Source organism: Opisthocomus hoazin, chromosome 4, assembly GCF_030867145.1.
Source record: "Opisthocomus hoazin isolate bOpiHoa1 chromosome 4, bOpiHoa1.hap1, whole genome shotgun sequence".
In the NCBI taxonomy this organism is placed as follows: domain Eukaryota; kingdom Metazoa; phylum Chordata; class Aves; order Opisthocomiformes; family Opisthocomidae; genus Opisthocomus; species Opisthocomus hoazin.
Window position 1 is genome coordinate 14,222,000 of NC_134417.1, and position 16,092 is coordinate 14,238,091.

General features: G+C 38.9%; 1 protein-coding gene across 2 annotated transcripts in view; it reads left to right on the top strand.

The window, feature by feature from the left end:
• The window catches only part of AGTR1 (angiotensin II receptor type 1), a 30,549-nt gene extending 15,518 nt beyond the window's left edge, over positions 1-15,031 (top strand). Inside the window, exons 3-4 of one of the 2 annotated variants that reach the window (XR_012763641.1) lie at positions 5,958-9,916; positions 11,726-15,031. Coding sequence is in view for 1 of the 2 variants with exons in the window: in XM_075418026.1 (XP_075274141.1) it covers positions 6,011-7,066 (1,056 nt within the window). In the remaining variant the exon portion in view is untranslated. Of the gene's footprint in view, positions 1-5,957; positions 11,520-11,725 lie in introns of those variants that run through there. The other variant, XM_075418026.1, reaches the window with a different exon arrangement.
• Positions 15,032-16,092: the final 1,061 nt, after the last annotated feature.

The following is a 16,092-nucleotide window of genomic DNA, read 5'->3' on the forward strand; positions in this document are numbered from 1 at the left end:
CCAGACCAGGGTGCTCAAAGGCCCGTCCAGCCTGGCCATGAATGTTCCCAGGGAGGGGGCACCCACAGATTCTCTGGGCAACCTGTGCCAGCACCTCACCACTCTCATAGTGAAGAATTTCTGCCTTATATCTAATCTAAATCTACTCTCTTCTAGTTTATGAGTTAAACTTCAAAGCAATATAAATTTGACTATGCTTAACTGTGTTACTTCCCTTTTCCTTTTTATTTCGCCCCCCCCCCCCAAGTCACTCAAAATCACACACACCCCCAATTCCACTGTTCAGTAATTCCATAAGCATTGTTTTTTTCCCAGAGGAAGAAGTCCTTTCATCTGTCCTTTTCTCACATAAGTTTTTTGACTGAAACTGAGTACAGTTGAAAGATACTCAGGAAGCGAAGGGAAAATGAATGAGAGTAGTCTATGAAAACAGAGAGGTATTCATTCTTTTCAGAATAAACTATGAAGCCATTGTACAGAAGGACAGACTCTTTTGAAGTATGCTGGAGGGAATAAATACAGAGAAGTTCTTACAGAGAAGGTCAGAGTACATAAACAGTTCGCATTTGCAAGGTAGCAATAGCTGGTCCTCTGCTACTGCAAAATAAGTAATAAGCAATTTAGAGTTTTGATGTTACAGAGGAACCAGATCCTGGAAAGATCACAGGCATTGATTTTCCCGCTATGTAGAGCTAGCACAAATGAAGCAGACCAGCTTCAACTCTTGCAAGGGGAAGGCACAAAGAATCCACATATAGGTTAGAGAATTAAAAAGACAAATACTCAAAAAAGCAAACGCCACAAAATTAACAGCAATTTCAATAGACTGGCGGTAGCTTCATGAGAGACTGACCAGGAGGACAGCTATTAAACGAAAATACACAGGCCCTCAGCAATCAAGGTCCTGGAGTTTCTGTTTGTCCTCATCTCAGACTACCTCCAGATCAAAAACCGCAAAAGCAACAGCCAGCTTGACAGTCACTAATACAAATCTTCTGAAGCTTGCTTTCTTGTTCCTGGTGCTCATGAACTGATGTTCAGACAGTGTTCCAGTTCTGTACTGGCTATTGCAGTTCCATTTCAGTAATTTTTTGATATATTGTCATTTAGCATGAAGTCAGGCGCTGACCTCTGTCGAAGATAGTGGCAGTGACGACAGGAGGCCTATGCACGCTGCAGGGCCACAACAGTTTGAATTATGTGCCTTTATATGCCAGTGTTTGCGTTTCTCTCACCCTCCAAAATTCACCTTTCAGCTCTGGACTGAAAATACTTAGGAAAGCCGTGAGTGGGAAATACAGACTATTAGAAGGAGCAGCAGAAATAAGAACTAGGAGAAAGGTAAATATATGGCTTCACAGTGTTACTGCTCAGGAAATCAGAGAAGACACTGAAGTAGGCATATGAAGTAGAAGAAATTATATTCATTAAGGCAATGACAATAAAGGGGGTTAGGAAGAAGAAAAGGCTGTGGAAAGTATCATTAGTTTCTCAGCAATTAAAAGAAGATAGAAGAAATTAGGAAGGGGGGGATTAAACTCTCAAGATAAAGGAAAAGCTTATGCTACCAGAAAGAAATAAACATTACTAATATATGGAACATGTTGTTCCAAACATTTTTCAGCCTCTCTTCTCCCTGTGCAATAATTTTATGTAAAAATAGAATGCATCATCCTCTTAAATGTGGAAGTGTCCTCTCATTTTTAAGGAAAGCAAATAATCCACCTACCACCAGAAGAAAAAAAACCTCACATTACCTAATGGTGAGGTGGCTAAACAGTGGCAGGGTTAGTCAGCCTGAGTTTATTTAGTCTTTGTCAAAGCAAATATCAAAGACACATTTTTGTTTAAAATCTGACTTGTGGCACCTGCTTACCTATTTATAGCTGATTATGTTCTCGCAGAAAACCCCAGTCAGTGCTATCTTATCTTTCAGTGGGCAAAGTGCTGTTTACCTTGCATGGGCTCAGCATTCCTTGTTGTTCCACAGGCAGTTTAATTAGGATGCCTGTTCATCCAACAGAAGCAGTGAATGGAACAGTAAATAATAGTTGGTAGAGCAGTCTGAAGCATTTCATTATCAGTGACTTATTATAATCATTGTAATTAAAAAAGATAAAAGGTCAGACAGGCCAGTAACATACAACAGGGGTTTGCTGCTCACCAGATAACTTCAGATTGACCTTGCCACACCAATCACAGCCGCATCAATTCAATCCTCTTAGAAGCAGCTCCTTGTGTATCAGCCTTAAAATGATCCAATTATTATTATGTTAACTCATATCATTTGAGATGCTTTAAATGGAATTATCAATGTGCACAATTTCAATACTGGCATTTCATTGGCCAGTGGTAGAACCTGCTCTGGTGAATTCTGGCAGTATAAAGCTGTACCAGCCATCTATTTCTGTAACAGTTTTTAAAAAATCTGCAGTACTTCCCATGTAGAATTGTCTGCTTTGCATAAAATGTATATAACTGTGGTCCTGGGACAAGCAGGTGGACTGTGGCAAATGAGAATAACAGCGGTACAGAAAAAGAGAAGAAGTCATTGCCAGTGAGGAGCTCACACCCCCACAGCTGCCCTGTTCCACAACTCAGCACTGCTAGGGGCCCATGCCTTCCAAAACAAATTACTTTCTTCTCCTGTGTTGAAGCTTTTCCTAATGCTCTGAAGTTACAGATGTCCTCAAGGCAGCAGATCTACCTGAGGCTAGCTCTGAAGCTTCAAAATTTCCAGGAAATTAAAAAATCCAGCTTGGGGTTAGCAGTGCCTTCCCCACCAGGCTTCCAATGTAAGGCTGTTAGGAGATTCGTTCTCACAGCAACATTGAAACTGTTTTTAGATACACATATGGCGATCCGTATCTCTTGTACTACATTACATATTTCTGCTTCCTTTTCATTTACTGAAAATAGTGATAAATTTATTGATTGATTGTAGTTCCTTAGTATAATTTTCAAATGACTACATACCAAACACGTCCTTTGCACAATTCCACTGACTTAAGTGTTACACTAAAACCTTTAATTCCAGAAGGGTTACAGTCTTACACAGGTACACTGAAGTAGCATAGCATTTCTCGACCACATTCCTGATTCTTCATGGGGATTGTTCTGCCTTTTTTACTTTACAAGCACTCCAAAATATGCTCAGGGAATTCAATACCTTAGAAAGTCAGACACAAGTTTCCCAACTCAAGGATTTTGTTTAGTTTAGCATATTTCTGAAAATGTAATATAATCATTATTACACTTTCTTTAAAGTACATGCACTATTAATTATATCAACTAAAGCTACTACTGACATGAAAACATACAGGCCACCGTGTGGGTAGAAGAGGGAAATTGGAAGTTAAACACCGAAACACACTGTACTGAAGGGGTGCGATGAAGTGACCGTGAGAAAGGTGCCTTGGCATCTACTGCTGGACAGGAACAACCCCAGCGAACGGGGAATATTCACCATCAGCTACATGTGTCTTGGCTCCTGAATCTGCCAGTTAGTACACACAGAGCAGGATGTGCTTGCCAAGCACTGACTGATTAATCTAGTCATGGAGAAAGGTCTTGCTCAGCCTTAACTGGGCCCTGATCTACTTTACTGCAAATCTAACTTGCAATGATGATCTTCTTAGTAGAGATTTCACTACAGTTTCTTGCTGCTAAATTCTGGTCTGTAATCTCCATGGGTATAGAAGTGAGCAAAGGCCATGATAATGAATAGACCATGCAGCACCAGCATGTAGCTGAGACAGAGCAAATATTGCCAGACCTTGATGTTGCAGAACCTATCAGTTATCGTCAAATCTCCTTGGGCACTTTCACAACCAAGGGATGAGATAAGAGGATTTATCTTGAAATCTTTTTGTTGTCGTTCTTCCTGTCCTGTGGATGGCATGACCTTCCACAGAGCCAAACACCATGTATTGTAGATTTGGCACAGTTTGAAAGCCAGAAAGTCTTGCTCAGGATGTATTGCAGGGCCACGTGTGATCAATGGCATACATTTGTTTATGTCAGCTGTATTTGCTTGACTTTTTCACTTCTTAAACAGGGCAAAAATAGCTGATGTCATTTTGAGGCATCTGTAACAACTGAGGCAACAAGACTAATTCACAGAATGAGTTGGAGAGGCTGGGAGGTGGCACATTGCACATCTTGACAAAGGGTTTATTAGTTGCATTTAACTAGATATTCCAAACTTGACAGAATTATCAAGAACCTAAATCTTGAAGTTGCCCTGCTAGCTTTATGGAAATGAATCAGCTTATTAATGCGAACATGTAATAGAACATGAGCTAAGATAGAGAAATACAGAGCCTTTTAAAAGCTAATAAATTGAGAGCCAAAGGGTGACCTTCCTCACAAGATGCTGACTGCAGCCCGTGTTCTGGGTTCAGTTCCCAGCTCCACTTCAGACTTCCTGCGTGGGCTTTGCCGAGACCTATCTGTTCCTCACTTCCCTATTAGAAGACAATCCATTTACACTGAAATTTGTCTCCCAACAAGAGCATGTCAAACACTTAACAGAGTAGCGTTCTGCACTTAACAGGAATGTCAGTGCTGAACAACACAAATAACGAGCAACCACCTCCATAACAACATAGCCTGGATTTCTACAATGACAGGTACCTTTTCTTTCTGAATGCATCTGTTCTGCCCAAGGCCTTAGGGTGTGCATATTTATCTGTATAGAAGTGACTTAAGTTTATAAGGGTTTTGTTTGTTTGTTTTTTAAAGACAATATATTTCACTTCATCTGTGTTCGAGGCAGCACAAGTTGGGTTTGGCTGACAGCTGTCAAGATCCTTCAGACTGCAATAAACACTACTCTGCAATAACAACGATCTATTTTTTGGTTTTTGGGTTTGGTTTGTTTTTTTAAATATTCACTATTTTTGAGCAAAGTCTGTCTGTTTGTAGACTCTGGAAAAGATGTCGTGTCAGAGTCACTTACAACTTTAGGAAGCAGGTAACATGCTGTAAGTCATTAAGGAAATCATTCTTGCAAAACACAAAGCCCTGGCAAACCCAACAGGTGCCCTGGTAAAGAAATTTCACACTATTTGCATACCCTTAATACAGTCCAGACATATTTTTCATACACTAAAACTTAAACTCTTGGATACATAAATTTTGTCAGTAACCGAAAACGTAATATGGATTGTTGTTCCCCCTTGCACCCTTCTTAAACTCTTTCTTCAGTTATGTGCAACAAATCAGCACATCTGGATTTTCTGATTTTTTTCTCATCACCAGTAATTACATACTGTAGTTCCAAGCCAGATGGGGAGCTAGGTAACTTCTGAATATTTGAGGTATTTATAGTACAACAGAACACTAGATTTTGTGAGTGTTTTCATCTTTCTCTGTGATGTAAAAATTGTCTCAAAGAATTAAGCTTAATGGATAGAAAAAAAATGTAGTGATTCACATAAGAGATCAAAATGGGTACCTATCTGAATTCACTTATTTTCTTAATGCATTACACTTTGTATTTACAGAATGAATTAGTATTCAGAGTGCTTATTTGTAGTTTCTGAGATATCTGAATAACTTTGCTCATTAGATATATTGCCTGCTTATGGAAAGAAAATAACCTGAAGAGTCCCCTGAATTTATAGTTATCTGCTATTCTGAGTCTCTGTTTTATGACGTATGTTCCCTAACTAGTCTTATTTTAAAGTGGAACCTTGATAATTGAAAGAAGTTTGTTAGATTTCATTTACATTAAAAAGAATCTAACAATGTTCAGCCAACTCCTAACATTCTTACCTCTGTTTTATTCTGCAAAGTCTATATTAAAATAGAAATTGGTTGAGAAAACACTCGAAGATGGCTTATTTTCAAATTGACATGTTGTGTTAGACACAAAAACTTGACATTTAATTGAAACTTTTTAAAAGTCAAATCCCTGTCATGAATAATATTTTCTTCCTCTTTTCCCCTCCTAGGTGTGAAGTTCATATTTTCTCCCTGAAACTAGGTTATAGCTGAAGAGATCAAGATGATTCCAAATTACTCTACTGATGAAACTGTTAAAAGAATCCACGTCGACTGTCCCATTTCAGGAAGGCACAGTTACATCTACATTATGGTTCCAACTGTTTACAGCATCATCTTTATCATAGGCATATTTGGGAACAGCCTGGTCGTTCTTGTCATTTACTGCTACATGAAATTAAAAACAGTAGCCAGCATCTTTCTTCTAAACCTGGCACTGGCTGACTTGTGTTTTTTAATAACTCTGCCACTCTGGGCAGCCTACACGGCCATGGAGTACCAGTGGCCTTTTGGCAACTGTTTGTGTAAGTTAGCATCAGCAGGGATAAGTTTCAACCTGTACGCCAGCGTGTTCCTCCTCACAAGCCTTAGTATTGACCGGTACCTGGCCATAGTACATCCCGTGAAGTCCCGAATTCGACGTACCATGTTTGTTGCCAGAATAACTTGCATTGCCATCTGGCTTCTCGCTGGCGTGGCCAGTTTGCCCGTCATCATTCACCGCAATATATTCTTTGCCGAGAACTTGAACATGACAGTGTGCGGTTTTCGGTATGACAACAACAACACAACGCTCCGGGTCGGGTTAGGTTTATCCAAAAATTTGCTGGGCTTTTTAATTCCTTTTCTGATCATATTGACAAGCTACACCTTGATTTGGAAGACCCTGAAGAAAGCATATCGCATTCAGAAAAATAAGACTCGAAATGATGATATTTTTAAGATGATAGTGGCAATAGTGTTTTTCTTCTTCTTTTCGTGGATTCCTCACCAAGTGTTCACTTTTTTGGATGTATTAATTCAATTACATGTAATAACAGACTGCAAAATCACTGATATTGTGGATACGGCTATGCCCTTCACCATTTGCATCGCTTACTTTAACAATTGTTTGAATCCTTTCTTTTATGTTTTTTTTGGAAAAAACTTTAAAAAATACTTCCTTCAGCTAATAAAATACATTCCACCAAATGTCAGCACACATCCAAGCCTAACAACAAAAATGAGCTCCCTCTCATATCGGCCACCAGAAAACAGAAAACATACGCTTGCCCACTAAAAAGGTCTGCTGGGTCTTTCCACACTAAGTGATGTGTTTTGCAATATACTGTTTTTGAACAACCTTGTGAGCGAAGCAGCAAGAATGACAAAATTCATCTGCAGTCCTGAACATCACAGCTTACTGCTCATTACAGAAACATTAGATCATATCGGAGAAATCATACTGTAAAGATTTGGCAGTGGCCTTGTAATTTACATTGTGAAGAGGACTGCTTGGTTTTCATTTTTCTTTACTGAAAGCAAGATAAATGGTGGACAGGCATGTCAGAGTTTCTGTCAGCATCCTGCCGTTTGCTCAGAACTACAAGAGAAGGGTACAGAAAACTCCTAACTAAAGTTGAGAGGTCTTTTTAAAGGAAAAGCTTGTTTAAATTACATGAATTATGAAGGACCTGGTTTGCACATACATGAGCTATTCCAAAGTTTGTTCAAAGAGTTGATGTAGCTACACTACTTGTTTTGTTGGGGGTTTTTTCTCATGTCATCATATTTATAATATATTTTCAAATATATGCTATATATAGAGGCTCAGTTTTAAACTCAAATGGAAATTTAAGGTCCTTGAAATTGGTCTCATTCTGATTTCTGCTACTATTTTTAATTTTTTAAATGGCAATTTTTTCATAATAATATATGCAATAGATCCAGATTTATTTATTAAATATAGAAAAAATATATTTTTAGATTTTTATTCCTACTCATAGATTTCAAACATTGCTTCATAAATGTACATTTATATCCCAGTGGGTATTTTTATAGTAGTTGAAAAACAATAAGTGTATATATATTCACACACACAAAAATAGGGTTCACTCAACCTTTCCTCATGGTATGCCACACTGACTTTGAAGAACATCACTTATGGAGGGGGTTGACTCCATACTCTGTGTGACTGAAAGTAAAATTCTGTATTTGAAAACATGAGTTCTGGGACAGAGGTGATCAGAAAACTATTTTTGTATAATAACCAGTGCACTCAATGAGAGAAATTACCAATTAATCAAATCCACTCAATTTTTCAAATTCCTGGACATTTAATGAACTCACATTCTGATAAGCAAAAATGTGACAATGCCTATATTACAGTTTAACTAATAATGCTTTTAGTCACATCACAAAACATCTGAGACCAAACTTTACTCTTGGCTCTTATGGAATTTCTCTCCACTTATACAAAACTAAACCTAGAGTATTTTCTCCCTGTAGAACCTTTTTTTACGTGTATGGAACAAATTCAAATTTATACTAGCATAAATCAGAACAAAAGTCTGGCCCAAACTCTCCATACAAATGAGGGGAAAAGGTGGTAAGTACTGTAGCAAGTTTCAGCTAATGATATCCTCATATGTCCTTTGACCTCAAATAATGAACTCCAGAAAATATTTATTTTTGATTCACACTCATTTAGTATCTTCAAAGATAAATGAGTTAAATACTGTTTGATATAACAAAACTTGAGAAAAATTCCAAAACTTTACATATATCATGTAGACAGTTCCATGACCCTTGAGATTTTGCAAGATCTATAATCTTGAAAAATTACAGATCTAGTGTGGCTTTGTCTCAGGTAACAAGCGGTTGGATTATCCGTATTTTCTGATTATCAGCTTCTCACTTATACACAAATATTCTAATTTCCTAAAGTAAAAATAATTTATTTAAAATCAAAATATGACAAAAAAGTTATTTCTGTAGTTTAATACTTTTTAAGAAAAAAATGGGACTACAACCAGATCTGGGAATCTTGTGCCTCTTCCTGCTCTTTCATTCACTTATTTTAAGGCAAGTTTCTTCAGTTTTGCCTGTATTCTTCCAGCTACAGCATGGGAACAAGCTCTACTTAGGTATGTCACAAGGCTCTATGAGGATTCACTAAAACCTCTATAGCTGTATGTTAAAAAAAGTCCTGTTGCATTAAGGGTGTAAGTTAACTTAATTGCAAGCTAGTATCTCGAAATTTGAAACCTGAATGTGTCTTTCAAAGACATAGTTTAATTATTATATAGAATGCTTTCTATTTAGCTTATACTGATCCTTGCACGAGGCAGCCATTCATTAAAAATGAATATGGCAATAATCCCGCGCAATACAAATAGCGTCCAGAGCAGTTCCACTGCCTCAGCACCCAGCGAGCTGACAAAGGACTGGCAGAGTTTGCCGTTCAGCAGAGCGACCTTGCGTTCGTGCGCAGATGCGCACATGGCGAGCAGCACCCGGAGCTTTCCCTGGCTGAAGCAGCTCCGTCTCGGACAGAATTCCACCGGCTGTGCTTGCCACCTGCTGGATGCAGCCCCAAATATGTTTTTCATCTCAAAAGTTCTTACAGGAAGAGCCAGCAGCATTTCCCTGCCTCCCAATGGATCTGGAGATCCTTACCTGTGCTAAAACGTGGCCACCTGGGAGGCCGTTAGCTTCCTCGGCAGGGGCTGAGCAAGCATTTCCTCATCACCTGCTGATCCCTTTGGTCACTGAAATCCAGTGTCCTCAGTGACCGCCTTGGGTAGCTCATTTGTGAAACACTGATTGCATTATTACAAGAGCCATCCCAAAGAGAAGAAATATATATGTACAAAAATAAAAAAAGCATATTTGCACAAGTGATAGCGAAGTATTTACCTGAAATGACTCATTTATCACCAAGAAGCAAAAGAAGCAGAATCAGTAGTGACCATGAACAACAAAAAGGTATTACAGCGGAAAACAGAAGACCAGCCCTTGATTAGTGATTTTCATCATTTCGTGCACTTTTAAGAGACTCTGTATCCTGGGCTGCTGGTGCCACCTATGCCCGCCTGCGTCATGGGAAAAAGCACGAGCAAGCGCATTTGGCTGGGTTGCTGCAGGGAAGGTAGGAAGGGAGTGCAGCTGGTGCGCTTTGAGGGCAGGACCGACCTTGAATTGATAGGCAAAGAAAGTGGAGGGCGAAGCCGCTGTTACGTAATGCTGGGAAATTTTTGCTCTCCTAAGGAGTAGGAGAATCGTCATCAGCTGCCAAATATAGTGGATCCTAGTTTAGCATTTCTTAAAAAACAAACAAAAGACAAATCAATAGATAACGAAGAGACAAAACTCTCCAGCAGCTCTGTCTGGGTGGCAGCAGCAGAGAGCAGATTCTCTGGGAGCAGGGAGTTACTGTGCACAGCCGCAGCCTGCAGACTCAGGCACCCCCACAAAGCCCCAGGCTGACAGCTAACCAGAAAGTCCATTGCCCTCAGCACACCCACACCCCTTCCGTCATGCATCTAGCTGCCACCAATGCAGGTGGCAAGAACCACATTGTTGCGGAGCCCGAGGCCCCCGTGCCCAGCTACTTGCTGAAAGTACCGTGCTAGAGGCCTGCGCGTGGGGCACGCAGAGCGGCGGTGTGGCTGAGCGCAGGACCTGTGCCCTGTTGTGGACCCTTGGCTGTGCAGTCCCTCTGGAGGGGTGGGCAGGAGAGAGCCAGGGTATCTTTTGGTGTGAGACCATGTTCCTTGCCAAAAGAGGAGGAGCGAGTAAGATTTGGCCCCGTATGACTTTGCCATCTTTGAGGAGCTTTGGGTTGAGCCCTCTTAATTTAATACCAAAATAAGAACTAGCTCCATATGTTTAAGAACAAACTCCCACTATCTTAAAGAACACAGAGTTAATTAAGATGCAGTAGTATGCTATTATTTTTAAAAGGAGTATCCAAAGTGCTTTTCATTCTCAGGGTAACCAAACAAAATACTTGGCAAACTCTTAGTCTGTCCCTGTGCTCTTCTGGTGTGAGGAACTCAAGCCAGCATTAACGGGGACAGCATATAGCCCTGAATAGAGCCATCGCAGCTCCTGTTCCGGCACAATCACATTCTGTTGACTTGTTTGAGTGAATACTTACTTTCTGCTGGCAGAATAATTACACTAAATTACATTATGTTTGACATATATATGCATAATTCTATTTATTGTGCCATAGTACTTCATGTCTCATGTTTCATGCTCTACTCTCTACTTGCTTGCCCATTACTCGCTACTTGCTTGCCTATCCTAAATGATACGATATAGTCTGCACTGGGTAGCCCAAATTCCAACAAAACCATTACAGATACAGCGAGGATTAATTTGGCTTCTCAGCTTAACAATTTCCTTAGGTTTAATTTGTCAATCAAGAGGTTGTAAAGTAGGTACGAGGCCAAAAGTCCTTTACCAGAATTAGTATTTAGGTGATTTTCATTATCTACTTGGAACTGCGACAGCAACAGAGAATATAGTAGGATTCCCAGGTTTGGTTTAATTTTGCTTGCATAGCTTCAGCAATGATTTATCTTACTGACCTCCTTTTTAAGTATACTGAAGTGCAAGTATTTGCAGGGAGAAGTTTGCCATGGGAAGGAGAAACAACTCTTTGGGAGGGAGCAGAAGAAGGCCTAAAGCATGGACTTGCTGATTTTGGAAATATTTAGTGTTATATGTAAATACTTAATTTTATTTTTGCAACAGATTTAAAAAAAAAAAAAAAAAACCACTACCACCTAAGAATAAATCTTTCCCTTAAGTAGTAAAATTTTCCAGAAAGTTTTGAGGGGCTCTTTAAGTTTCTTAATAATGTCCTGCTTAGTTTGGAAAGTATCAAACCATTCTTAACCCACTCCCAAGGTCAGGGTCTCCAGCTCTGCTCTCCTACATCACGTTACAGGCTTGGCCAGACCATCATCCGACCCGCTTGTGCAGAGTGATGAGGCTGTTCTATCAATCATCAAGTCCATTTCAACAGCGACCTCGCAACCAAGGCCGAACTAACAAATCCTCAATGTTAATGGCAGAGCTGTCAAGCTCATTGTCACTAGTGAGTTCTGCAGATGTGGCTGGACACTGAAGAAGTAGGTACAGATCATGTTTGAGAACAGCACTGCGCGATCTTTTTGATGGACTACTGCCATGGCCTGCAGCTGTAAAAGTACTTGGTAAATTAAGTAACAAGAATTAGATATTATTTTCTTTTATATTTTTGTGCAGTTGTAATTTGTGAAGTGGTGGTTGTTAATGTTTTCCTATTTCAACAGGAAGTTTTATATTATAGACGTTTACTACTATTATGTAAGAACTTTCATTGTCTGAAGTATTACTAAAAACATACACATCAATCACAGATGTCTTTCTGAAAGCCATCTCCACTGCTGTATTAATCCACTCAAAGCAAAGTGATATGTTGCTGTATTGTAAGTACTGCACTATTATCAGTATATCTACAGATATATATCTTAGGCAATATAATCCTTACCAAAGTATTTCTATTTAATGCTGTAATATTTTATACCACCATTCCTCATTCCTTTTAATACAAAGGCTGTATCTGCAATTGGGAGTGGAAAAGCTACCCGGCTAGCTCCAAAATCATATGTAGAACAGCAGTTCAGTCATTTACATGTGTTTCCCAGAACTGGCTAAGCTAATAAAGTTTCATTGGAGTGGATACTTAACAAATTGCTGATTTTCCTATATACAGGTTAGAGTTTAAAGCAGAATTTAGGCCTAACTTTCTAGAAGCTAAATGAAATTATAGGGACAGATTTACCGAGAACATTGTGTCAAATACAGGATCGCATCACATTACATTATGAATAATGGCCCTGAAAAGCTAGCCTCAGGCTGCCTGTAGCTGAGTATTCAATGTAAATATATCCACTTTTTTAGAATAAGCTTTGGTGTTTCTGAGTAGTGCCACATTGTACAGTGGCTTCAGTGGAAATAGGATCAGGTTCTAGCATAATCACAGAGTCACAGAATGGTCAGGGTTGGGAGGGACCTCTGTGGGTCATCTAGTCCAACCCCCCTGCCGAAGCAGGGTCACCTACAGCAGGTTACACAGGGCCCTGTCCAGGCGGGTCTTGAATATCTCCAGAGAAGCAGACTCCACAGCCTTCCTGGGCAGCCTGTTCCAGGGCTCCGTCACCCTCAGAGTGAAGAAATTCTTCCTCATGTTCAGACAGAACTTCCTATGCTTCAATTTGTGCCCGTTGCCCCTTGTCCTGTTGCTGGGCACCACTGAAAAAAATCTGGCCCCATCCTCCTGACACCCACCCTTGAGATAATTATAAGCATTTATAAGATCCCCTCTCAGCCTTCTCTTCTTCAGGCTAAACAAGGCCAGCTCCCTCAGCCTTATAAGAGGGGATTGGTGCCTTTTTTTTTTTTTTTTTGTCAAAAGAGTGGTAGTATGGATCACATATTTCCATTTCAAATTTGTATGAAAATAAAATTGAATTTAATCTTGCATATGCCTTGTAAGCTCCACTTCATACTCTGTTTTATAGTGTCACACACTGGAAAAAAATGAAAAATGGTAAAAGGCTTGGCCTGTGAAGTTTTACAGCTTATCTACTGAATAACTTATTTTCTATGTATTTTAATTATTCCTCAGCTTTATATACTGGCAGTGCTGTGAGGCTACAGTGAAGCACAGGCCCTGGTACAGGAGGAGGTGTACATACACAGAGAGACATATGAGCCCTTGGAGCTTTACAGCCTAATCAGAGGGTGAAAAATTGTTAGAACAGGGTGGAAAGCAAAGACCGTTGCTGAACAAATATAAAACTGTGAAAATATTTCAACCTGCCATTAAATAAAATTTTAAAAATTTTATTTTTTTATTTTTAAACCAGAGTGAACCAAAAAGCTTCTCTCTCATTGAAAAGAAGAAAGCCAGAAGAGTAGAAAATAAAATACTGAAAGGTTTTCTGTTATGAGTGAGGAACAAACCTGGACATGGGCACACACAGAGACTTTCAAGTATCTCCAACTAATATTGGAAGCAAATGTCAACTTCACCATTTTTATGAAACTGAATGAATAACCAGAAATGTTTTAGTCAATGGATGTGTATAAGATTAGCAGCCAATTTGCCACTATTGACTTTTAGTTCCAAAAAAAAGTTAAATTATGCATTAGAAACCCATCAGATAATTATATGCCCAGGAGAGTAGGACAATGTATTGCATATAGACTTACAAGGGCTTTGCCGACCTAGCCTGAACTCCTCCTCGTGCTTAGTTTCTCACACAATATACAAACACACACAGAAGAAACCCCAGAAACCAAAACAAAAATAGAATTATTTCAGAAAGATATAGTATGTTATAGCAGTGCTATGTGTATTTAATTTAGCTGAGTACCTATGAAATAGTAAAGGATCTAAAATAAGTTTGTTTTCACAAGTTTTTTACTCATTTAAGTAGCTTTTTTAAGGATTCAGTTTTGCACTGTAAAAAGCCTCCAAGCACGATAAAAATTTGCAGACCCAAAGCCCTCTTTCTGTATAAGTGCACCTATAAAGTGAGGGAATGCATATGACTTGCAGAACACCTTTCAAAGACAGATCATAAATACATGAAACATGAGATGTAATTTTACCTGCTAGAGAATTGTTCATGTGGAACCTGGTTTTTGTGGTATGATTACTCCAGATAGAACTGTAAAGAAGCATGCAGAAAGGCATACTTTATATACTAGACTGTAATATACAGTGCAGTGTATACGTGTTAAATCCAGCAAAATTTTATTTCTGGTATTCTTGAATTTCTCTGCTTATCTGTGATAGCTTTCTGTACTGTCATCTGTAATTTTTACATGAGAGTAGACAGCAGATATGCATTGCTCTGTTTCAGAAAAATTTGACCCATTTTAGACAGGTTTCCATCTAATATAACTGTGCAAAAAAAGTAAGCATTTTTCACAGAAACATCCACATCAGACTGATTGTATTTTAAAATACTGAAAATATTAAACAATCCAAAATAACTTTAAAGAAATGGTGATTTAACTTAATCTTCACACCATATGGTTAGATTGTTTCTTCCAAGGTTTGTTTCTCGTGAAACCTCCAAGTAACTGTGTTTTTAGCTTTAACTCAACACAGGTAGCAGAACAGAGTCCGACGAGAACAGTGGATTCTAAATGAAAGTGTACATTATCTGTACAGCTCATACCCCAGAGATTCTGCAGTTGTACGTAATTTTGCTTTGATCAACAAGGTTTGTGACTCAATTTCCTGTTAATTAAAGAAAGCTTTAAATGTTTATTGAAAAAATACATTGTACTTATTGCTCAAGTCTAGATAATGTTCTACCAAGGGATATGCTCCTACAATTCTTTTACCTATCCTTTCTTTAAGCATCTAACTACAGTTTTCTTGTGGGACTCAACACTAACGTGCATATCAAATAATTTTCAGGTCAGTGCCAAAACATCACCATTCATTACTGTGACCCACAAGTACATGTTGGATTTAAATGTGGAACTGAATCACGATACTGTTAAGACACTAGAAAAGTATACAGTACATTTAAAAAAAAAAAAACAAAAAAAACCACATCTAAAGGCATATGCCAAATGTTGACCTCCTACCTCCAACCCAAAAGAAGACTGCAAACTTTACATGCAAGATAAAATTTTCCTTAGACTTCACTGCTTATCTTGGAGCTGTTTAAAGGCTGAATTTCCTGTCAAGTTAATTCAAATATTTTGACAAGGTTGTTCTGTGATAGAACAAACCTTTATCTCTCCTGCAATATCATTTAACTGATTATCTGCCTATGTCCCAGGAGCCGCTGATTGATGCTGCAAAGCTCCATAACTTCCAGCTACAAGCAGGTCATCGCCCCCAGCATTCAAATTTTGTGCACAGAGCGTTAGTGTGCTTTGCATACGTTTGTGGAATCCAGTCTCACTTACTGCAAATAACGTTTCCTCCTCTGGCCTAGGACAGCCATGGAGGTAGCGACATCCTGAAGAAACAGAGACGATGGAATACCTGCAATGCCTGCAGTATGGCATTTACTGATAATGCGTAACACCACCTGCCACCCAGCACGTATCATATATGTGCCACTGCTGCAAGTATGCAAATACACACTATGGTTTGTTTTTTATTTGGCAAAGCCTTGTATTTAATTAACCATGTCTACATTTAACTTTTGTTTTTTCTACTATATGTCCTTCTAACCCAATGAGAGTATTTCATGCATAGCTGTTAAGCACACTATAGCACTGGAGATAAACACAGCG